Source organism: Garra rufa, chromosome 20 (genome assembly GCF_049309525.1).
Source record: "Garra rufa chromosome 20, GarRuf1.0, whole genome shotgun sequence".
Classification (NCBI taxonomy): Eukaryota; Metazoa; Chordata; class Actinopteri; order Cypriniformes; family Cyprinidae; genus Garra; species Garra rufa.
Genome location: NC_133380.1, coordinates 7,493,031 through 7,519,172, shown reverse-complemented (window position 1 = coordinate 7,519,172; position 26,142 = coordinate 7,493,031). Strand labels below are relative to the sequence as shown.

The 26,142-nt window shown below is 33.5% G+C and overlaps 2 protein-coding genes across 2 annotated transcripts; one reads left to right on the top strand and one right to left on the bottom strand.

Moving 5' to 3' along the window:
- Nucleotides 1-150: 150 nt before the first annotated feature.
- On the bottom strand, nucleotides 151-5,816 carry LOC141293319 (uncharacterized protein C1orf50 homolog). The gene is made up of 5 exons (XM_073825340.1): nucleotides 5,667-5,816; nucleotides 3,404-3,519; nucleotides 3,227-3,313; nucleotides 1,755-1,886; nucleotides 151-604 (listed from the first exon to the last, which is right to left on the bottom strand). Exons 1-5 carry the CDS (start codon nucleotides 5,713-5,715, stop codon nucleotides 419-421), a joined length of 570 nt encoding a protein of 189 aa, XP_073681441.1. The 5' UTR covers nucleotides 5,716-5,816; the 3' UTR covers nucleotides 151-418.
- Nucleotides 5,817-7,426: 1,610 nt separating this feature from the next.
- Nucleotides 7,427-18,150, top strand: LOC141293317 (prolyl 3-hydroxylase 1-like). Its single transcript, XM_073825337.1, has 15 exons — nucleotides 7,427-7,916; nucleotides 9,081-9,233; nucleotides 9,362-9,545; nucleotides 9,719-9,850; nucleotides 11,380-11,519; nucleotides 11,685-11,774; nucleotides 12,303-12,355; nucleotides 12,437-12,558; nucleotides 13,605-13,762; nucleotides 13,867-13,959; nucleotides 14,889-15,027; nucleotides 15,125-15,215; nucleotides 15,299-15,374; nucleotides 15,538-15,678; nucleotides 17,644-18,150. The coding sequence occupies exons 1-15, from the start codon at nucleotides 7,461-7,463 to the stop codon at nucleotides 18,148-18,150; spliced, it is 2,535 nt and encodes an 844-aa protein (XP_073681438.1). The 5' UTR covers nucleotides 7,427-7,460.
- Nucleotides 18,151-26,142: the final 7,992 nt, after the last annotated feature.

Below are 26,142 nucleotides of genomic sequence, written 5' to 3'. Positions count from 1 at the left end.
TAATTTGTTTTTTGATATAACAGCATTCATAATCTCTGACTAACATGTTAAATAAAATCTATATGAGCATTTATGTTATACTGTTTCATGTTGAACAAGCAGTGCTTTTCTACTGCTTTAGAAAAGGAAAATCAATGTGAGGCAACTGGATATCTGAATGAATGATTTAATGAAAACAAAATTATCTGTAGTTCAGAAATTAAGATAAAATAGCAACATTTAAAAATGAAAAAAGGAAAATCTGACCATCAAGACATTAAATGCATGATTGAATGACAGATTTACAGGTCCAGTGGTAGTGACGATGAAAAGTTTCTAGTTTGCTGAAGATTTTATTTACCCATTATATTAACAAAGATTTGGTATCTTTTAAGTCAAGGTGGCCTCTGTGACGAGTTAAGACAGTCCGTGTGCACTTTCACTGTGAAAGACCCTCAAAGTTGGGCTCTGTGCAGGCTGGTAGAGCAATTTGTCTGTTCAAAAGTTTGTCCATGATGCCAATTTCAGCATCGCGCTTTTCAACCTCCTCTTGTGGTGTCCAAGACATGTCATGTTGGAGTTTGTATCCGCCTAGAAACTTGTGAGGGCAATTAGGACCCCATTCCTGTAAGAGATTGAAATCATATCACAATAAATCAACTGTACTTTATTTTAGCACTATTATTCGTCTTCTAATAGCTTTTTGTACAATACTAGTCAAAAGTTTTTGTATTTTTTAATTTTTGAAGAAGTCTCTTCTGCTCACCAGGGGGGTGTTCCATGAACCAAGTTTACCAAATAAGTCAGGCTTGTTTCAGTTAGTCCGACTTATTTTGAGCCAAATCAAGTGACAATAAGTCAGACTAACTGAAATAAGCCTGACTTATTTGGTAAACTTGGTTTATGGAACACCCCCTGGCCTGCATTTATTTGATGCAAAGTACAGCAAAAATGGTACAATTTTAAAATATTTGTACAGTTTGAAATAACTGCCAACTATTTGAATAGATTTTAATTCAAGTTATTCCTGTGATCAAAGCTAAATTTTCAGCATCATTACTCAAGTCTTGAGTGTCACATGATCTTTCAAAAAGCATTCTAATGTGCTGATTTGCTGCTCAAGAAACATTATTATCATTATCATCAATATTTAAAACAGTGAAGTGTTTTTTTTTTTTTCAGGATTCTTTGATGGATAGAAAGATCCAAAGATCAGCATTTATCTAAAATATAATCCTTTTGTGACATTATACACTATACCATTCAAAAGCTTGGACTATCTTTTCTAGAAATGTATTATTTTATTTAGCAAGGATGCTTTAAATTGATCAAAAGTGATGATAAAGATGTTTGTAATGTTACAAAAGATTTCTATTTCAGATACATGCTGTTTTTCTGAAGGATCATGTGACTGGTGTAATGATGCTAAAAATGTAGCTTTGAAATAACAGGAATAAATTACATATTAAAGTATATTCAAATAGAAAGCAGTTATTTTAAATAGTAAAATTATTTAAAAATGTGACTGATTTTGCTGTACTTTGGATCAAATAAATGCAGACTTGGTGAGCAGATGATACCTCTTAAAAAAAAAAAAAACATTAAAAATCTTAACTTTTGACTGGTAGTGTATTTTTTATTAATGAATGAACAACAACATCCCTTATTGCCAAGTTTGCAATTATAGTCAGACATAAACATTTTGTTTCAATATTACTACTCACTTCTCACTTATGTCAACTGAAAAGACCCTTATATAGTGGCAGTCAACTCACCCGTGGAGACACAATCGAGAAGTATCGCTGTCCAGACTCACGCATGTAAAGATAATACATGTTTCCTGGCTTTTTCACAACATTGCAGGCAGCATGGTGAAGCTCTGCATCTTTCTTGGCATCTTCTAAAACCTGGAGTGCAAACACAAAATGATTTACCCATTATTTATTTGTCACATATCAGATTATTGTAACGGGTATTTATACATTAAAGGAATAGTTGATCCAAAAATTTTAATTTGCTTAAAATGTATTCATCCTCAGGGCATCCAAGATATAGACGAGTTTGTTTCTTTATCAGAACAGATTTGGGTAATTTCAGTATTACATCACTTGTTAGCCAATGGACCCTCTGCAGTGAATGGGTGCTGTCAGAATGGAAGTCCAAACAGCTGATAAAAACATCACAACAATCCACAAGTAATCCATACCACTCCAAGTAACATCTTGTAAAGTGAAAAGCTGGTGAGCAAGTGATGCAATGCTACATTTCTCCAAATATGTTCCCATGAAGAAAAACTCATCTACAGTGCCTTGCGAAAGTATTCAAACCCTTTTATTTTTGGTTTTGTTATTGTTGCAGCCTGCTTTAAATTACTTTTTTCCACTTCAATCGACACTTCACACACCATAATGACAAAGCACAAAACAGGTTTGTAACAACTTTGCAAATTTATTAGAAATAAAAAACTGAAAAGATCCCGCTGCATAAGTATTCATACCCTTTTCTGGGACACTAGAAATTTAGCTCAGGAGCATTCATATTGCTTCTAGATGTTACTACACTTCAAGTGGAGTTAAACCGTGGCACCTTCATTTGAATTAGTATGATTTAGAAAGGCTCACACCTCTCAGAAAAGGTCTAACAGCTGAAAATGCATATCAGAGCAAAAACCAAGTCCTGAGGTCAAGATAACTGCCTGTAGAGCTCAGTGACAGACTTGTGTTAAGGCAATGATCTAGGGAAGAGTTCAGAAAAAAAAATCTGCTGCACATGTAGCCTTCATTATCCATAATGGAAGACGACTGGCACAACTAGGACTCTAGAAAATGGAAAGGTGAGGCAAAGAATGGCAGATAATTGCCAAATGCAGATGTGCAAAGCTTGTCACATCATACCCAAAAAGAGGCTGTAAAGGTGCTTCAACTAAGTACTGAGTTAAGGGTATGAATACTTATGCAATGTACTTATTTCAGTGTTTTATTTTTAATAGATTTGTAAAATTTGCAAAGCTTTTTTTGCTTTGTCATTATAATGGTGTATGGAGTGTAAACTGATGTGGGGAAAAACTAATTTAAAGGAGTTTAACATAAGGCTGCAACATAAAAAAAAAAAAAAGGGGGTATGAATACTTTCGCAAGGCACTGTTAATACTGCATGGGGAAAATAATCACTTTTGGTAAACTTCCATGGGACATTCGTGAAATTGCTGTAAAATAAAATGCCCACTTGATTGACAGTTGAATCTCACCTTTCTCGCTTGCTCCTGAAGGTATCTTATCTGGTCAGCAATCACAGTAAGTTTGTTGCAAGCATTGGCTCTGATAAATTCATCTCCCTAAAATTCCCAAAACAAATAAATCAATCCATGAATGATTAAAATACAAAACTCGTATCATAAAAGCGATAGAGCTAAAACATCACTTACCTTCTGTACTTGCTGCGCCAGAGCAACTATATCCATGGGATCCCCAACTCGGTTAGTCTGGTAAGGATTCACCAGAACCAATCCACTCGGGTTACTGCTGGTCTCCACCAACGTTACTAAAGTATTAAAAGTGTTGACATGTAAAATCCTGTTGCACAGCATAGACATGATGCATGCATGCATAATTATTAGGCAAGTAGATATTCTGAGCATATTTTTTTTCTGAGTATCATGCTCAACTTATCTGTCTTTAAAGCCTATAAAAAAAAAATCATGTCTCTCACTACACTTCAGCATGTTATTCTTATTGAGGGTCCTTTTTTTGTTTTGTTTTTTAAGTTTTTACCCAAGCAAAGTCTCTGATACCCTTGTACTTCTGTAAAATGGTGGTACTGGAGACTAAAGGGTTTCTGATGGTTTTACCTAATTCTTCACCTTAATACTTACTCTTTCTGACCGTGCTGACCCAATGAGCATTCTACAGTCCAATGGTCACGCTTGAACTTTGCAATTTCTTTATTGCATTAGTTTTTAATATTTCCCATAGACATTTTTTGACTTTTCGGTCTGTTAAATCTCTTTTTTGGCTCATTTTATCTGTAAAAGAAACCTGCCTAATAATTATTATGCACACCTGAATACGTGACACTGGACCACAAAACCAGTCATAAGTAGCACAGGTATATTTGGTTATTTTTAGCAATAACCAAAAATACATTGTATGGGTCAAAATAATTGATTTTTATTTTATTACAAAAATCATAAGGATATTAAACAGGGTCAAATTTCCTTTGGCAAATATATCAAAACTTAATTTTTGATTAGTAACATGCATTGCTAAAACTTCATTTGGACAACTTCAAAGGCGATTCTCTCAATATTTCGATTTTTTTATGCACACTCAGATTTCAGATTTTCAAACAGTTGTATCTCGGCCAAATACTGTCCCATCCTAACAATCCATACATAAAAGGAAAGCATACATAATTATTTAGCTTTCATTTGATGTGTAAATCTCAATTTAAAAAAAATTACCCTTATGACGTTTTGTGGTCCAGGGTGACAAATAATTTGTTTTCATGGACAATTATATATCACTTAGAAATGATTAAACACAAAATGAATAGTAGTTATTAGGACCGATGGGTTTGGAATTGCTAAAATGTGACCCTGGACCACAAAACCAGTCTTAAGTCGCTGGGGTATATTTGCAGCAATAGCCAAAAATACATTGTATAGGTCAAAATTATCGATTTTTTCTTTTATGCCAAAAGTCATTAGGAAATTAAGTAAAGATCATGTTCCATGAAGATATTTTGTAAAATTCCTGCTATAAATATATCAAAATGTAATTTTTGATTAGTAATATGCATTGCTAAGAACTTAATTTGGAGAACTTTAAAGGTGATTTTCTCAGCATTTTGATTTTTTTGCACCCTCAGATTCCAGATTTCCAAATACTTGCATCTCGGCCAAATATTGTCCTATCCTAACAAACCATACAGCAATAGAAAGTTTATTTATTGATCTTTCATATGATGTATACATCTCAGTTTTGTAAAATTTAACCTTATGACTGGTTTTGTGGTCCAGGGTCACAAATGTGTTTGGAAAAAATATGATCAGAATAGCAACTTGCCTAATAATTACGCACACACTGTATTGCCCCTATATAGATCCCACTTTGAAATACATGTTAAATGTTTTCCAAAATGGCTTAATTATAATAGAGAAGAACAAAGTCAGTGGTTATGTTGTTTCTAGATCACTTGGGACGATCACATCCTGAGCAAATGGTAAAATAGGAATGGGTGAGGGACAATGGGTGTCTGAACTTCATTAACATAAAGACCACAGCTGTTACAGGAGCTCTTTTTAATTTACATTAAGGGAAGCAAACTGTAGCTGTATAAAAGGTTTGCGTTTAGGATATTCGGGGTTCATTCTAAATCTGAGCTCCCACAGGAATTCATCAAGAACTTACGGCTACTATTCTATAAGGGTTGTTATGTAACAGGTTTGATAAGCTCTTGAGAGAGAAATTAAAGTTGCAGAGCAAATATTAAGGATATTAAAATAATAAAAAAGTAAAGTTTTGAATATTAGTGGTTATAAACAACTATGGTGCGATGGAATGATTCATTCGACCGATTCAACATTTCACTAGGTGATAAAACAGACAACAACCTGAAACAACAACAAAAACTATAATATGACTTGCTTATATAATTCCTAAGTTTGCCACTGAAAGAATTTGTCTTACCCGTGGTGGTCTTACTGGGTTGTTGTGGTAAACTGACAGTTTTATCCATTCTGTAATTAAATATACTGTAGAGCTCAGCAAATTTACACGAGACTTCTCGCCGGAGTCTGACAACATGAAGGAGGCGTTTCTGGGGTCCTGCTTTGTTTCCTCCCTCGAGTAGTAGCCGTGATAGTTGCCTGTGTAAAACATTTAACTTTTACTCATCTAATAATTTCTACATATATTTAATGAGGGGTTAAACTTTAACACGTGTTTCTAGGATAACACTTGTGGATAACACAATGCATATTTATAGTCATTCTATCGATGATTTAAATACAAAGTGGCCATGCATGTTAAGCGGCAGCCTTTCGGGTTAATTATTATGTGTTGTTATGTAGATTACAGATCATTTTGTAACGTGACTTGTCTTGTGGTTATGAAAGTTGTAAATTTAAAATTACGAAACAAAAAAATGCAAGTCTATACAAGTTTATCAATGGTTTTGTACGTTTTTCTTATATAATCTGATGTGATTAAGATGTTTCTGTTTTTGTTTCCTTTTTAAAACAAAAAAAAATCAAACATATAAACAATTTCAGCCTTAGCTTGTAGGTTTTTGTTCATGACGCTGAGAAAAAAAACAATACATTGTTAAGAAATTGCCATATTTAGTAGGCTATAACCGAACTTTAAAGGAAACTTTAAACAACTTTATAAAACAAAAAGTACCATTTTTAAGAGTTTTAAGTTAAATAATTTTATTTAGTTAGTAAAACCAAACATTGCTGGGCATCGATTAATCACATCTGAAATAATAGTTTTTGTTTATATAATATACATGTATGTGTTGTGTATATTTATTATGCTTATATAAAGACACATACACAAATACAGTATATATTTAAAAAATAATTATTTACATGCATATTTATATTCAAATAATTAATATCATACAGGGTGGGTAAAAAGTATCTGAGCATTAAAAATTGGTAATAAAGTCTACTTTCTAATACAAATTTATTGAAACTAATTGCACATATCGACACTATCAAGCAATATCAAATCCTATTTACTATTATTTATTTAGAGATGTTTTCATCGTGACTGCAGTGATGCTGCAAGTTCTATAAACATTAAATATTGTCTAGTTACATTTTTCCCACACTGTATTTACCTTTTTTTCACATATAAACGTTTTCATAAATATATATGCATGTGTTTTTTATGTAAACATACATAAATTATGTACACAACTTTTATTCTGAATACAATTAATCACTGCTCAGCACTAAAACATACTAAAACAAAGATTATTACATTAAATTAAGCTTTCCAGATCACTATCAAAAATCCTGCATTTTATATAAACTATTAATGTGAGACTGTATACAGAGTGCTGACGTGTTGAATTATGCTTCTTAAGGGGAGATGCTGCAGGCAAACATAACATTTTCATTTTTGGGTGTACTATCCCTTTAAATAAAAGTTACACCAAAGTGTTAACCAGCTGAAATGTAAAAAAAATACAAATCACTTACATTACAATTACTGGACCCAATTATCACCAAAAAAACAACAACCGCATAACTGTTTTCAAGTATGCCAACTTAGTTCTCGCAGTTTATAGTGTTAGTTCAAAATGCGTCACTCAAATCTTTGACTAACTCCAAATTCACACAGTTGCTCTAAATTTCTCAGCTCTTCTTACACAGGGCAGGCTTTAACAGAGTCCTGGAGCTCCACCCTCTCTGAAGACCTTCGGAGATCCTCCAAAACCGAGTTCTACCTCACAGGCCTACCGTCTCCAAGATGTGGACCGCACTGTGCCTGATCCCAATCCTCTCCACTATCCATTTCGCCTTGTGTGATAATCAAAGCAATGGATTATTCGAGCCATACGACCTGCTTTTCGATAACGCGGTGGAGGCGTATTATAAGCAGGACTGGCTGGCTGTTATCCTGAACATGGAAAGAGCTTTACGGAATAAAGCAGCGCTGCGTAAAATCCAGACGCACTGCCGCTTATCCTGCGCGAATCACACCGCTTTCGAGGAGCCTTTACCAGATGTGGGTATCCCGATCCCAGGAACGGGGGCCGTGGAGGATTTAGCGTTTTTCCAGAGGATTCTCAAACGGGCCGATTGTGTGAATGCATGCGAGAGCGATAAACTGGGACCACCGACAGTTCATAAAGTTAGTGAAACGGTAGACCTGGAGTTCAAGAAGAGGACGCCATACAATTACCTGCAAGTGGCTTACTTTAAGGTAAAGGATAGACAGAAAAATGCATTAAAAAACGTTTTATATAGCCTAAACGCAAACGCATTTAAAGTAGGACTGGGGACTAGGACAAAATCAGTGCATCTCATCAGAAACTTTTTGTAAACAAAGAACAGCGAGTGATCAAATGCATTCTATCAATGCATAAAAGAGCATCAGATACACTCGATTAGTTTTGTACACATTTATACAGATGTCTTTGAGTGGTTAACTGTTTGAGCAGCTCCTCCACGTTTCCCCAACCCCCTCAAACTCACATCACTGTGCCACGTCTTTAGGTGGAGCCTTGCGGACTTTTAGATGCTACCAGAAGTGCTATAAGGGGCTCTAAAATACCACAACTTTGTAATATGATAGTTTAAATGACATATACAGTCGTGTGCATGAGCCTCGGACCACTAGGCCTAAGGAAAAAGCATCGTTTTTGCTTTAAAAATGACAATAGCACTATTTTAATGCCAGTACCATTACATATTATATAATAAAATCCTTATATAAAAACTTTATGTTTTTGAATAAAGTATTTTATCCCCACCAAGGCATTTTATTTGATCAAAAATACAGTAAAACAGTACAATTTAAATATATATTTTATGTCTGTGATGCAAAGCTTAATTTTCAGCATCATTATTCCAGTCTTCAGTCACATGATCCTTCAGAAATCAGTCTAAAATGTTGATTTGTTGTTCAAGAAACATTTTTATTATTATACTTAAAAAAACATAAAAAAATTTACTGTTCAAAACCTTTGGACTGGTAGTGTATATAAAATGATCTTTTTATGTTTTTCAAAGACGTCTTTTATGCTCGCCAAAGCATTTATTTAATCAAAAATAACATGTGATATTCATTTTCTATTTGAATATATTTTAAAATATCATTTATTTCTGTGATGCAACGCTGAATTTTCAGCATCATTACTCCAGTCTTCAGTCACATGATCATTCAGAAATAATTTTAATGCTGATTTGCTGCTTAATAATCAATCAATAAATAATAATAATATTAAAAACTTTTAATTATTGTATTTATTTAAGTTTAGCTATATTCTAAGAACAATTTTGTCTCTAAAGTAGGCCTATAACTTGAAAAGCATGAGTATTTTCTAACCAACATCTGAATATTTTTTTGTTTTCTTTGTACTTGCAGATAAACAAGCTTGACAAGGCAGTGGCAGCAGCAAATACATTTTTCATGGCAAACCCCGACCACGCAGAGATGAAACAGAATTTAGAGTACTACAGGATGATGGCTGGGGTGCAAGAGACTGATTTCAAGGACCTGGAGGAGAGACCGCACATGGTATGAGCAATATTTATTCATCTGAATATATCTAGCTAGATGGATTTGATCCATTCAACCTTACTGTCTTATAAAATAATTATAAAGCTGGAATAGAAATGACTGTATCTGTAATCGCTGATTTTCAGGCTGCATTTTTAGAGGGCAAGATTCATTACAGTGCAGAAGTTTTTGCCCCAGCCATCGAGCATTTTGAGGAGGCTGTGGAAGAATATTTCACCGCTTATGAAGAATGCAGAGTTCTTTGTGAGGGAGCGTTTAATTATGAAAACTACATGGAGTACAACGCTGATCTCTTTCAATCTATGACAGGCACGTGGTATTTTGATGCTTTTCTGATGCTCTTTTGATTCTCTTTCATTTAGTTTCTAGTAGTCTTTTAAAATTCTTATGGTGTTTGATGTCTCAATTGATTTCTTGTATGTATTTCTGTTACACTAAATGTTTCATAAATATGGATTTTTGTGTTTTTGCTTTGATCACAGATCATTACCTTCACACTCTGAACTGCAAACAGAACTGCGCTGTGGATCTGGCATCCACCGCTGGAAGAGAGACACCGTTTGAAGATTTCCTCCCATCGCACTTTAACTACCTTCAGTTTTCATACTATAACAGTACGATACACTCTTCATCAGCAGTATCATATCCAGTACCAGATTTCAGTTTGTTAACTTAAACTAAAACCAAAACCAATATTGTTTTATTGCTTTATGTCTAAATAGTTTTTTTTTTTTTTCAGTTTTAGTTTAATTTTAAGACATCAAATTAAAGTACTAAAAAGCATAAACACGTTAAATTTTTTAAATATTATTTCAGTTGGTTTATTTTATTTCACATAACATTTTCTATGGTTTTAGTTTTAGTTAACAATAACCCTGGGTTCAGTAATTGAAAAAAATCTGCAATAAAATAATATATTAGATAGAAAAGCATAAACAAAACAAGCTAAAGTGTTTTTCTATTATTTCAGTTAACATTTATTTTATTTCAAATAATGAATTTTATGGTTTTACTTTAGTAAATATAACAACCCTGGTCTCAGTAATTGAAATAAATTTGCAATAAAGTAAAAGATTAGATGAAAAAAAAAGCATAGATTTTAATACATTTCATTAGAAAAACAATTAAAATCTTGCCTTTGCATTTGACAACATTGAAAAATACTATTAATAACACTGAAAAATACAAAATATACACTTACCAGTGAAAAGGTTTTAATGAAGTCTCTTCTACTCAACAAGCCTGCTTTTATTTGATCCAAAGTACAGCAAAAACAGAAAAATTGTGAAATATTTTTACTTTTTAAAATAACAGTTTTCTATTTGAATACATATTAAAATGTAATTTATTCTTGTGATCAAATCTAAATGTATTACTCCAGCATCACTACTCCAGTCTATAGTGTCACAATAACCCTTCAGAAATCATTGTAATATACTCTTTAATAAAATCATTTATTATTATTATTATTAAATCAATATTTAAAACAGCATTTTCAGGATTCTGTATGAATGGAACAATCAAAAGTTCAGCATTTATTGTAATAAAAAGCTTTTCTAACATTATAAACTATACCATTCAAAAGCTTTTTTTGGGAAAAAAAAAATATAGAAATGAACACTTTATTTAGCAGGGATGCTTTACATTGTTCAAAAGTGATGTTAAAGACATTTATAATGTAACAAAAGATTTCTATTTCAGATAAACGCTGTTCTTCTGAACTTTCGAATCGTCAAATAACCTGAAAAATTCTACTCCGCTGTTTTCAACATAATAATAAATGTTTTTTGAGCAGCAAATCAGAATATTAGAATGATTTCTGAAGGATCATCCAACTGGAGTAATAAAATCACAGGAATAAATTACATTTTCAAATATATTCAATTAGAAAACAGTTGTATTAAATACTAAAAAAATATATTTTAAAATTGTACTGTTTTTTCAGTACTTTGGATCAAATAAATGCAAGCCTGGTGAGCAGTAAGACAAACATTTTTGACTGGTAGTGTAAGTACATCAAAGTTTGCACAGTGGGCTGTTGCTAATAAAGTTACATTTTTGAGCACTGCAGAATGTTTTAAAACCATCATATATTATTTATGTCTGAATTAATTTTTAAAGCTTTGATCTGTTTCTCTCCCAGGTGAGAAATATGAGCAGGCCATTGAGTGTGCTAAAACATACCTGCTCTTCCACCCTGAAGATGAAGTCATGGCTCAGAACTTGATGTATTACACTGCTGTGCTGGGAGACGACAAAGCAGTCAACATTACAGCCAGAGAGGTGCTGTTTGCACGTGCCACTGATGCACAAGCATGCTTTCATCTACAGCACATAAATTTGTAATATCAGTTAATAAAAAAAACGTATTTGCAATGGAAATACATGATGCAACATAATGCTTTTAAACCATAAAATCATGTTTTTTTTGTTTTTTTGTTGTTGCAGGTTGTTAAGCAGCACATTAAGAGGTCTTTGCTAGAAAAAGAGCTTCTTTACTTTGGCTATGAGATGTTTGGTAAAACTTTTGTTGATCCGGTAAGTGTATTACCATGTTCTCAGAGAACTATGATTCCCATATGTGACCCTGGACCACAAAACCAGTCTTAAGTTGCTGGGGTATATTTGTAGCAATAGCCAAAAACACATTGCATGGGTCAAAATTATAGATTTTTTTTTTTATGCCAAAAATCATTAGGAAATTAAGTAAAGATCATGTTCCATAAAGATTTTTGTAAAATTCCTACTGTAAATATATCAAAATGTAATTTTTGATTAGTAATATGCATTGTTAAGAACCTAATTTGGACAACTTTAAAGGCGATTTTCTCAGTATTTTGATTTTTTTGCACCCTCAGATTCCTCATTTTTAAATAGATGTATCTCGGCCAAATATTGTCCTATCCTAACAAACCATACATCAATAGAAATCTTATTTATTGAGCTTTCATGTGATGCACACATCTCAGTTTTGTCAAATTTAACCTTATGACTGGTTTTGTGGTCCAGGGTCACATATTTATTTTTAATTATATAGTTATAATAGAATCTTCATTGTGTCATCAGGACACATGGACCCCTGAGGAAATCATGCCTAAGAAACTAAGAGACAAGCAAAAGTAAGTATACCTTTGTTGTTGCATTTTATATATTAACATGAAAGTTCAAACTGACCTGATGTTGGTTTCTTGTGCACGCAGAGCGGATAAAGAAACAGCTGCGAGGATTACGGAGGAGATCAGTAACCTGATGAAAGAGATCGAGACGCTTGTGGAAGAGAAGAGTAAAGAATCATCAGACCTGGCCAAGTTTGTGAAAGACGGTAAGACTTAAAGTGATAGATCACCCAAAAATGAAAATTCTGTCATTAGTTACTCACTCTCATGTTGTTCAAAACCCGTAACACCTTTGTTCATCTTCAAAACATTGAAGACTGATGCGGAAGAGAAGAAATTGTTGAATAAAGTAGTTCTTTTTGTTTTCATTGCACGCGGAAAATATTCTCGTAGCTTCATAACGTTAGGATTGAACCAATAATGTGACAAGGACTGTTTTAATGATGTCCTTACTATCTTTCTGGGCCTTGAACATGGTTGCATTACTGTTTATGCAGACTCAGAAAGCTCTCGGATTTCGTCAAAAATATCTTAATTTGTGTTACATAGATGAGCGAAGGTCTTACGGCTTTGAAACAACATGTTGTTGAGTAACAAGAACAATAACTTACAGATAATGTACTCGCTCCCGTCATCCAAGATGTTCATGTCTTTCTTTCTTCAGTCATTATATTAGGATTTCTCTTCATATAATGGACTTCTATGGTGCCTGCGAGTTTGAACTTCCAAAATGTAGTTTAAATGCAGATTCAAAGGGCTCTAAACGATCCCAGCCAAGAAGGAAGTGTCTTATGTAGCTAATTGATTGGTTATTTTCTAAAAAAAAAAAAAAAAAGTTTTGACATACCCTAACACAGAGTTCACAGAGAGCTAGACAAGGAGAGCATTTGAGGCTAAAAAGTATATAAATTGTACATTTTTGTTTTAAAATATAACAGATCGTTTCACTAGATAAGACCCTTCTTCCTCCAAGCTGCATTTAATCTGCATTTTGGAAGTTCACTATATGGAGAGAAATCCTGAAATGTTTTCCTTTAAAAAAACACTTTCTTTACGACTAAAAGAAAGAAAGACATGGACATTTTGGATGACAAGGGGGTGAGTACATTATCTGTACATTTTTGTGAAGTGAACTATTCCTTTAATGACATTTAATGTAATTTTGGGGTGAAGTAACCCTTTAAAATAAACTTCAACACATGTGTTGTGATAAATAAGTTACATGACTGGTCCTGAAACTTGTGCTTTTCAGATAACAATCCATCCGCTACTCCAGAAACTGCCAACAAACTCCCGTTTGACGACAATACAGTATCCCTGACATCCACGGCCCTAAACGGTTCACAGCGGGTCGTCCTGGATGGCGTAATCACATCTGATCAGTGTCAGGAACTTCATAGCCTCTCTAGTGTATGTATCCACATTTCTTTTGAGAGTAAACAAAAAGGTATTTTTGTATTTTCTGCAGTCACCTAAATATTTCTCTTTTTTATTACTTAAATTAAATCTCATAGGCAGCAGCTATTCAAGATGGTTTTAAAGCAGCACCCTCCCCTCATTCAGCGAGTGAGATGTTTCAGGATATTAAGGTTCTCAAAGCCCTGCAGGTGAGACCTACTTTACTAAAGGGGTTTAAAGGAGTAGTTCACTTCCAGGATCATCATTTCCTGATAATGTACTCACCCCCATGTCATCCGAGATGTTCATGTCTTTCTTTCTTCAGTCAAAAAGAAAGGTTTTTGAGGAAAACATTTCAGGATTGTTCTCCATATAGTGGACTTCAATGGTGGCCAATGGTTTAAAGGTCCAAACTGCAGTTCCTTTTTAAGGGATCTACCAGATCCCAGCCGAGAAATAAGGGTCTTATCTAGTGAAACAATGTCATTTTCTAAAAAAAAAAAAAACACTTTTGAACCACAAATGCTCATCTTGCACTAGCTTCACGCATTACGCAATCACGTTGGAAAAGTCACGCACGTTCAGGGCAAAAATCTCATTGTTCTCTACCAACTTCAAAATCGTCCATCATTGTTTTGCCTTTTTTTGTAAAGGGTTTTTGACTTTCTTTGCACGTTCGCTTTGTAAACACTGGGTAGGTGCTTCTGCCTACATCACTCGTGACCTTTGCAGCATAACTACGTATTGTGCGAAGTCAAGCTAGTGCAAGACAAGCAGTTGTGGTTAAAAAGTATATACATTTTTATTTTTTTTAGAAAATGACCAATCGTTTCACTAGACAAGATCCTTATTTCTTGGCTGGGATCGTGTAGAGCCACTTGAAAGTGTATTGAAACTGCAATTTGGACCTTCAGCCCGTTGGCCACTATTGAAGTCCACTATATGGAGAAAAATCCTTGAATGTTTACCTCAAAAACCTTAATTTCTTTTCGACTTTAGAAAGAAAGACATGAACATCTTGGATGACCTTGGGGTGAGTAAATTATCAGTAAATACTCCTCTCTGGGTAACTTTCTTACAGTTATATTGTAATTTAATTAATCAGTTAAATGTTTTATTTCTTTCATACCTTGTTCAGGAAGATCTGGTTCCCTTGAAGAGCGCACGTTTGCTTTCTGACCTCAGTGAGAAGATTCGTAAGGTTCTGGAATCCAACTTTGGCCTGGAATCGCCTCTGTATTTCTCCAGCGCAAACCTGGTCTGCCGGTCCGCCATCGGTAAACTGACTTTTTTAAAGAAAAATTCACATTATTTTTGCATCTTAGACCTATTTAGTTCTTAAGCAAGCATGTGTTGGTCTCTCTTTCAATCCAGAGAAACAGGAGGAGCGTGGAGACTGTCTGCTCATCTCAGAGCTTCACAACTGTATCAAAGATCCATCAGCATACAGCGATCAAGGCTACAGGTTTGCCACTTGAGAAACCACTGAAGCATCATAATTATTTAGTTTATAGTGTTTTCACTAATATATTCTGATTTGCTTCATAGTGCCATTTTGTACCTCAATGATGACTTTGAAGGAGGAGATTTTATCTTTACGAAGTCGGATGCTAAAACTGTCTCCGTAAGATTTCTAAACGTTTTACATTATTTTTATTCAAACTAGCAAGCTGTGTAGAGGAGTAATAAACTTGGTCAATGTCAATGTCACAGCATGTTCCAATAAATGTTACTGTGCTATGAATTTTCTATGACGGATATATTATTTCACTCTACCGTCTCTTCAGGCTGTGGTGAAGCCTCTGTGTGGTAGAGTTGTGGGATTCAGAGCTGGACAGGAGAATCTTCATGGAGTGACCGCAGTAACCAAAGGCCAGAGGTGTGCTGTAGTGCTTCGCTTTACTCTGGATCCTCATCACAATGAGAAGGCAAGTGTGATTTCAGTGCAGTTTTGTAAATGCTAAAATAAAGCAATTAAAAACAGGAATTACTGTAACTTTCATGGGGTTGCAGTGTTTTTATTAACTATAACCTTATTTTTTTTAACTTAATTGAAATAAAGCTTACATAAAATTATAAATAAATATTGAATAAAACAAACTTTAAAATTATAAGTGTGGCCTTTGCAACTAAATGAATAATACATTATTAAACAAACATTAAAAACTATGAAAATGATTAAATGATGGAACTTATGAAAATTAGAAATGTAGTCTTCGCAACTAACTGAAAAAAATTGAAGTACAAAAAATTACTAAAACTAAATGAATAATAAATTAAAGCTCCATAGAAACAATAAAACTAATAAAAATGACAAAAGCACAACAAAATAACTTAAACTTAAAAACGTAAATGAAAATGAAATGTGGCCTTTGCAACTAACTAAAATAAAATAAGCTGAAGTACAAAAGTTGCTAAAACTAAATAGAAATAAAATGTATAAAAATGGCAAAGGCACATAACAAAATTACTAAAACTAACACTAAAATGAAAATATAACTAAAATGAAATTTAATTATTAAATAAAAAACCTTAAACTTAACAACTTTAATAAAAATTTGAAATGTGGCCTTTGCAACTAATTGAAATAAAAAAGTTGAAATACAAAAGTTACTAAAACTAAATGAACAATAAATTGAAGATAAATATAATCAATAAAACTATTAAAAATGCCAAAAGCACATAAATTACTTAAACCTAAAACTAAAATTTAAATGAAAACTGAAAATATAACAAAATTCAATTAAATGTAAATGTAAATATAAATATAAATGTGGCCTTTGCAACTAACTGAAATAAAATAAGTTGAAAATTACTAAAACCTAAAACTAAGATTTAAATAAAAACTGAAAATTTAACAAATACATTTAAATATAATAATTAAATTAAAAACCTTAAATTAAAAAACTTGAAATGAAAATGAAATGTGGCCTTTGCAACTAACTGAAGTAAAATAATTTGAAGCACAAAAGTTACTAAAACTAAATGAATAATAAATTAAAGCTAAATAGAATCAATAAAACTATAAAATCACATAAATTCACATAAAAAGCACATAAATTACTAAAACTTGAAACTAATTTAAATGAAAACTGAAAATAAAGCTAAAATAAAATTTGAAATGTGGCCTTTGCTAAAACTACTAAAACCTAAAACTAATATTTAAATAAAAACTGGAAATTACATTTAAATATAATTATTAAATTAAACTTAAAACGTAAAAACTTTAATGAACATTAGAAATGTGGCCTTTGCAACTCACTAAAACAAAATAAGTTTAAGTACAAAAGTTACTAAAACTAAATGAATAATAAAATAAAGCTAAATAGAAACAATAAAACAAATAAAAACATAACAAAATTACTAAAACCTAAACCAAAAATTTTAATGAAAACTGAAAATAAAATAAAATTGAATATAAGTATTACAGCTAACTGAAATAAAATAAGTTTAAGTACAAAAATGACAAAAACTAAATGAACAATAAATAGAAGATAAATCAATAAAACTATAAAAAATGACAAAAGCACATAAATTACTGAAACTTAAAATTAATTTAAATGAAAACTAAAAAAATTTTTTGTAATTAAATGTAAATATTAAATTAAAAAAATCTGGCTTTTGCAACTAAATAAAATAAGTTGAAAATTACTTATTTGAATAATAAAGCTAAATAGAAACAATAAAAGTAATAAAAAGGACAAAAACACATAAAAAAACACTAAAACTTGAACCTAAAATTTAAGAATAAAAGCTAATTCCAAATATTAAAAAAGTACTATAATAGTATGTAAACAATAATAAAATAACACTGGTCTGCTTTTTGCTTTTTTAAGTTGTAATTGTTACAAGTTCCCTCTTTGTCTAAACTTGTTGCATTTTGTTGTCCACAGGAGCGTTTACAGGCTGAAGAACTTCTTAAAAAGCTTTCCGGCCCGCTTGAAGCTGATGTCCAGAAAACAGGAATGGACAGTGAAGCGAAACCCTCTGAGCCTGAAGTTACAGTTTCTGCTAAAACAACCGAAAAAGACACAGTAAAGACAAGCACATCTGCAGAACAACCTACCAAAGCTACCGAAGATAACAAAACGGACAGCAAAGTGGTGAAGAAAAGCGAAAAACCGAAGGCCAAAGCATCCAAAAAGCCAGCAAAAACACAAACCCAAACAAAAGCTAAAGCAGACAAAACAAAGAGCAAAGAGTCAGACAAAACAAAAACCACAACAACAGAGAAAAAGAAATCAAAACCAGCTAACAAGACAAAACCTGTAACGTCAGACGAAAAGAAGAAAACAGGCAAAGCGACTGTTAAAAATACTGCAGATGACAAGAAAACAAAGCCAAAGAGCACAGAACCTAAACAGGACTCTACAGCTGAAAAACACAAGGAGGAGTTATGAGCCTCATGCAGAAGAGCTTCTGTGCTTTATTCTTTGTTTTTTTAGTTTTTTTTTAAATTAGTGTTGGAATGCTGACGGATTTGTATTTTTGTAATTTTTTTTATAGACTCATGAATTCAAAGCCGTATCCCAGGAGTGCAGACTTGACAATCAAGTTGACTGTTGTATTTTCTGTTTTGCCTGAATTGTAATTAAATCTATTCTTGTCTCAGGAACCGAAAAACAGTAGTAACATTTCATACTCCTTAAAAGACTATGGCAGTTTTCAGAGATTACATTTGCCACTTTGCATTCCCACAACAATTGAATAAAATCAACATGTTTTTAAATTATAACCGTGCAGTACATTTTTGAGTAGTGCAAAACTTGTAGACATGATGCTGAGGTGTCATGGGATGTAGCCATGATTTTCAAAAGATTGATTATATGGCTCTTTAATCTGATTAAATGTAATTCTTTCGATTTTTTTACCCTCCCACCAATTTCACTTGTCAGAAAACTAAAAACTAACCAGGCAATTTGATATCATTCATGTCTAAAGCACAAATAGAACAGCATAAACCACTAAGCACTTTTTATTTTCCAAAAAAAAAAAAATGCTGGCTTACTCATCTATACAAGGGCATTGGTGTGATTTTGGCATTGACATAAGGGCAGATAGACATTTAATTGTTAAAATTATTTCTAGAGACAATTTAGTACTGTTGGTTTGAATACTTGAAAGAGAATATAGGAAAACATAAATTAATTTGTGTTTCCTGTAAATTTTTATTTTGCTCTAAACCAGATTTGTTTTTATAACTGTACTGCAAAAGATTCACGAACCCGGTCCGAAGTCTCGATCTATATCAAATAATTTGCAATCCCCGCACCGAAGTTCCAATAAGCATCAAAAGATTTGTGAAACCGCTCCGAAGTTCAGATCTAAATCAAATGACTCGCAATCCACGCTTCATAGTCGCAAACCATCATTTCAGATCGGGATTTCAGAGCGTGGATTGCGAATCATTTAATTTGCGAAATGATTCGCGAACCAGCTCCGAAGATCCCATCGCAATCAAATTATTCATGAAACCGCTCTGATTTCGTCATACACACTATGAGGTCCTGATCTGAATCAAATTATTCGAAAACCCACACGGAAGTCCCCATTCGAATTGAATGATTTGCAATCCACCCTCCAAAGTTCAGATCAGAATCAAAAGATTTGCAAACCCACTCCGAAGTTTGGATCTAAACCAAATGATTCGCTATCCGCACTTAGTAGTCCTTATCGGAATAATGATTTGCAAACCATCATTTCAGATCAGGACTTGGGCTCCAAAGATCTGATCAGAATCAAATGATTTATGAACCAGCTCTAAACTTCAGATCTGAATCAATGATTTGTGAAACCGCTCCAAAGATCTGTTCTGAATCAAATGAAACAATTCCGCTCAGAAGTTTGAATCTAAATCAAATGATTTGAGATACGCGCTCCGAGCCTGACCTGAATCAAAGGATTCGAAGTCCCCATTTGATTCAATGATCTGCGATTTGTAGTCCCAATCTAAATAGCTAATGATTTGTGAACCATCGTTTCAGATCGCGACTTTGAAGTGCAAATGGCAAATCATTCGATTTGCATATTCGTGAACTCGCTCAGATCTGAATGAAATTACTGAACCTTTGATTAATGAACCAGCTCTGAAGTCCACATCTCAATCAAATGATTCACAATCCACTCTCTGAAGTTCCGATCGGAATCAAAAAGATTCATGAACCCCCTCCGAAGTTCAAATCTAAATTAAATGATTCGTAGCCCCGATCTAATGATTCACGAACCGTCATTCCTAAGTTGATTCGCGATTCGATTGGAGCGTGTCGAAACAGTGAATCATTACGCGACGCAATTGGTTCTACTGGTTCAGAGTTTCGAAATGTTTCTTTCCCACACGTGCTTTTTAAAATGATTACAAGCAAAATTCGCAAATGAATGGTTCTTTTGATCTCATTTTTACTAGCAAATCGCTTGAACTGAATGATCGAAGTCATGATTTGAATCAATCGGAGTTCAGTTCAGTTGGTGACAGTTCAAAAGGAAACCAGTTTAAAACATTCAGTCATCTTATACCATTCAAGTAAATGTTTAATTTATCAGTATATACTGTAATAAATATTCGAGAAATTATTGTTGTATCTGATTCTATATAGTGTGATATTTAATGTAGAAAGGGCAAATGGGAGTAGCAGATGAACACAAAACAGCATAACAATAAAGTTAAAAATTCTTAAAACTTAACTGTGCACATACTGTATGTTTTAAACACATCGGCTACCTTATGTTCTTCCTCCGCCCATGTATTAAATGTAGTTTTCTAGCGTATTTCTTAACTTCTCATGTAATATCAATGGTAGGCTATGACCTAGTTCAGATGCAGCCGAAATTACAACTGTTTGATCAAAATAATTCCTAGGGACGATTTAGTACATTGGTAGGGGCATGTCCCTAGCGTCCCTACTAAATTCTACGGCCTTGCATCCATAAATTGTTATTATATGATTCTATTTTCTACATAGAATAAATTAACTTATCAAGGCAGGTGTTCTTAAAGGAGTGGTTCACTTTCAGAACAAAAATTTACAGATAATGCACTCACCCCCTTGGCATCCAAGATGTTCATGTCTTACTTTCTTCAGTCGTAAGGAAATTATGCTTTTTGAGGAAAATATTTCAGGATTTCTCTCCATATAATGGACTTCTATGGTGCCCCCGAGTTTGAACTTCCAAAATGCAGCTTTAAATGGCTCTAAACGATCCCAGCCTAGAAAGAAGGGTCTTATCGATTGGTTATTTTCTTAAAAAAAAAAATACAAATAAAAAATACAATTTATATACTTTTCAACCTCAAATGCTCGTCTTGTCTAGCTATGTGTGTACTCTGGGTAGAGATCAAAAAGTATATAAATTGTAAATGTTAATGAAAATGAAAATAACTGATCGTTTTGCTAGATAAGACCCTTCTTCCTCGGCTGGGATCATTTAGAGGCCTTTGAAGCTGCATTTAAGCTGCATTTTGGAAGTTCAAACTCGGGGGCACCATAGAAGTCCATTATATGGAGAGAAATCCTGAAATGTTTCCCTCAAAAAACATCATTTCTTTATGGCTGAAGAAAAAAAGACATGAACATTCTGGATGACAAGAAGTGAGTACATTAACTCAAAATTTGTGTCTCTTCAGTTCATGGATATCCCTCCTAACTAACTGGTGATCTGACTCAGGTTAAATACAGAAGACATAGAAAATGTGCAGAGCATTGATACTTCAGGACTGGAACTGAGAACCACTGTATCAAGGGTTTGAGTTCATGAATATGCACTAGCATTACTGTAACAGTGCACTAGGTGGCAGCATAGGGCTGAGCGTTTCATGCGTTTTCTAAAATGACTCTCCAAGTACGCTGTTCCCAACACCATCCCCTGTTTGTAGTTGTCTAAGGCATATTATATAAAATAGTCATCCTGAAATGGCACAATAGCCATTTCACAACGGCTATTCCCTCACATTTTCCTCTATTTTAAGTATTTTGTTTGTTTGTTCTACATGCCTGGTCCACCCAATGCAATTTTCTGGACAACTGCATTGGCTATTATATTCAAAGCTGTCTTTAGGACACCTACAATTACTCCTTAAAGAGTCTCCACTTCCATCTGCTTGAGAAAGTCGTTTACTGTTGCAGTCCTTTTTTAACTGACTGAAGGAAAAAAAAAATCACTCAGTGCTGTAATCATGCTTTATGGACTTTTCTCTTATTCAAATGTCATCAGGCTAGCGATTTAACTGCATATTTATCATACATCATTAGACAATTCGATCATCAAAAAGACAACTTTTAATGTCTAACAAAGTCTAAATGTACAACATTACTACTATAATGTTATATTGAGACAGCTGCTGCAAAAATAACCTCTTTATATAGTATTTTCCTAGGAATCCAGTGAGCCGATGTTGTTGGAGTCAAAATCTTTGCAGTTTTGAGGCTATCCATGTGCTAGTGTACTCTCCAAAATGGACAATTTTAGCATTTATTGTCTTTCTTTTTGGGGGAAACAGTTTAAAAATATGCTTTCTAGAATGATGATGTCATTTGATCTATTAGTTGATATTAGAATTTAGAAATAGCATAAAATCATGTTAAACAAATGGTGACTAAACTTTCTAGGCTAGGGCACTTGTTTTTTGCACTTTTTTAGGAATGGCTGTTTAGCATACTTAGCATTTCCATGCTAACCAGTAAACAATGTCCAAATTCTATGGTGAGGAATTGGCTAGCAAACCAAACCCCATTGTTTTGGTGGTTTAACTCATTATCTTTTGAGGAAACGATAAGCTTTTACACCATGTTCTCGCTGGTCACCGCAGTCTAGGGTTATTTGTTGACATTTTATCATTTGCATTTATAAAATGCGCAGTGCACAAAGTTTTACAGCATAAGAGCGGCTGTTTCAATCCATCCTAACGTGTTTTGCTCTTATTAGGCCACAGCTTGCAAAGAGGCACTGAATAGTCCACCTGGAGCGGGTTGGCAGTTGAATAGTGGAGGTGAACGTGAAAGGTGACCTGTGGCAGCTGCAATGAGACCCCTCGTGTGTCTTTACCTCCCCTTGTTAGCGGCACAAACAGTTCCTCTTGTGTGCCTCCCACTGCTGAGGAGTGGGCAGAACTAGCCATGAGCAGAATGCCAGGGACTGATGGGGACAATGACTCTTACAGTCAAAATGTTACCCGAAGGGCCTGTTATGCTGGGTGGAAAGAATATTTAAGCATAGTATCAATTACCCTTAAGAGGTTTTTATATTCTAACTTTAACCAAGGGTGTTCCAGAAACAAATATTCAACAAAAACAAGGTTTAATTTTACTTTAGATGTCAGAAACACTAGTGTGTACACTGTACAGAACGATTTTTGTAGTTAATAAAATGATTACTGGAGTAAGAAAATACAATTTAATCTTTCTACTTCCAAATTCCAAATTTCCCTGATTGGTTCAAAATACGAAAACTCAAAAATAGATAAAACAAATAATGCATTAACTGATTATGTTTGACTTTTTGGACGTTTAGTCAACTTTAGTTGGCTATTTAAGTTATCTCAACAAATTCTACTTTGTTACAACTAATTGCAGCAACATTTTTAGTGTAATTTGTGAATGAAAATGGTTTCACCACCATTGTTTTTCCAGTGTAAGGAAGTTAGTGTCAGTATGAATTGTCTTCTATTGAAGAAAGATTGCATGCTGTTGTGAATTTCAGCATTTATGTGTGCTATAAAGGTGATGACTGTGCATTGGAACAAGATTACCTGGTTTCCAGCTGAGCTGAGCTGGTTTGGATTGATGACCATCTAGACTACAAGCCGTTGTGGACCTTGGTTAAGGTTTCCGCTGAAAAACAGGTTAGTGCAGCTTAAGGTGGTCAAGATGGTTTTTGTAACATTTTTGTCTGCTCCAAGTTGGTCTTTTTGCTCCACAGCGGAGTATCTAAATGTAAAGAACAGCATTTATTCAAAATATTTTCTAACAGCGTAAGCCTTTATTATGACTTTTTAAAAATCAATTTAACACATCCTCACTGATTAAAAGTATTAATTTCTTTCCAAAAAAGAAAATAAAAAAGTACTGACCTAAAACATTTGAATGGTAGTATATATTGTTACAAAACGTTTCTATTTTGAATAAATGCTGTTCTTTTCAACTTTTTATTCATCAAAGGATCCTGAAAAAAGTATTACATTAATCTGTTTCCGAAATTGATAATAAATCAGCATATTAGAGAGATTTCTGAAGGATCATGTGACACTGAAGACTGGAGTAATGATGCTGAAAATTCAGCTTTGCATCACAGAAATAAATTACATTTTAAGTATATTCAAGTATATTAAAATAGAAAACTGATATTTTAAATTGCAATAATATTTTAGAATATTACATTTTTTTCAGTATTTTTGATCAAATAAATGCTGCTTTGATAAGCATAATAGACTTCTTTTAACCACTACCAGTGAAACATTTTTGGACATTCGCAAGATTTCTGCTCACCAAGCCTGCATTTATTTGATCCAAAACACAGCAAAAGCAGTAATATTGTGAATTATTTTTACTATTTAAAATAACCATTTTCTATTTGAATATATTTTAAAATGTAATTTATTCTGTGATCAAAACTCAATTTTCAGCATCATTACTCCAGTCGTCAGTGTCACATAATCCTTCAGAAATCATTCTAATATGCTGATTTGCTGTTCAAGAATCATTTTTATTCTTATTATCAACATTTATTTCAGTTGAGTACATTTTTTTCAAAATTCTCTGATGAATAGAAAGATCCAAAGATCATCATTTATCTGAAATAAAACGATTTTGTAACAATATACAGCTTGGAGTCAGTATATTTATTTATTTTAATATAAAATTATAGAAATTAATACATTTATTTAGCAAGGATGCTTTGAATTGATCAAAAGTGATGATAAAGACATTTACAATGTTACAAAAGATTTCTATTTCATATAAATGCTGTTCTTCTGAGCCTCTATTCATCAAATAAACTTGAAAAAAAAATTCTGCTCAGCCGTTTTCAACATAATAATAAATGTTTTTCGAGCAGCAAATCAGAATATTAGAATCATTTCTGAAGGATCATGTGACTAAAAATTCAGCTTTGAAATCACGGGAATAAATAGTAGAAAATAAAAACAAATAGTAAAAATCATTTAAAATTGTACCGTCTTTGCTGTATTTTGAATCAAATAAATGCAAGCTTGGTGAGCAGAAGAGACTTCTTTAAAAAAAAAAAAAAACAATAAAAATCTTACTGTCCAAAAACGTTTCTTATGTAAATTCACTTCTATTTATTCATATTACCTGTAAACATCAGTTGCCTTATCAGCACACATTGTTTTTCTCCTTGCATATCTGTAAATATGTTTATTCTGTCACAGCCTATATGTATCTTGTATTCTTTAAATGTATTTTTATGCGTCTATTGCGTCACTGAAAACTTTATGCAATGTATGCACACAAAATATGCACTACTTAGTATGCTTTAAGGCAAGAAACTAGAATTGAAATTCATACTTTGGTACATCATTGTCAGGGTTCGTCTACAATCCTTTCAGGAAATGGTCTTGTTGGTAGGCTTGTGCAACAGCATTTATTGGCAGCAACTAAAGACGCCAAGGGTAGCCATCCTGAAAGTGACAAAAAGTTATTAGCAGTGACCACACACTCTTGACTTCATGCATACATGTTATGAAATACATCTGATTTTACACACCTTAGGAGTTTACAGTGTAATTGCTGGAGTTGGGATGCTTGGTGCAGACCTTTACTGTTACCACACATCCATTGTCTTTTGTTTGAGCTGATGAGATGTAAAACAAATGCAAAATAATTCAGAGTTCTGTGGTAATGGCTTTGGAAGCACTTTTTGTAGTGTTGCATGTTTTCTTTTGTCATCGGCTCAGCCCACATATGTCCATCTGACCTCTTACATGAGGACATTGACTTGTGTGCATAAGGGCCGGGGTTAATTAGCATCGTTGTTGGCCAGTTCAAACTGTGACGCATGTCACTTTCCACTAAAATGCATGATTTATTTATGTGATGTTCATGGAGAAACTATCGCATAAAGTTTGTTTGCATGTTTGATGGTGCATTTACAGTGCTTTTCTGGGGCGTGTGTCTTCGCTGTATGCCGTCTTTGTGTGGGGCTGCCCGCCGTGTCATACAAACTAAGGAGACACAGACCACATTGTCTGCCTCAGGGATTGTGGTGTATGTGGATGGCTATTGTTCGGATGGAAAAGAAAAGCAAAGCCTTAAGGCTGTGACTGGCATACAATACAGTATTACATGTATATATGCCTTTTCATTTAGAGGTATTCTGTGGGCCGTACCAAGCGGTATGAAACATGGTCTGTTGTGCCCATACAAGATCTATTGTCGTACTCT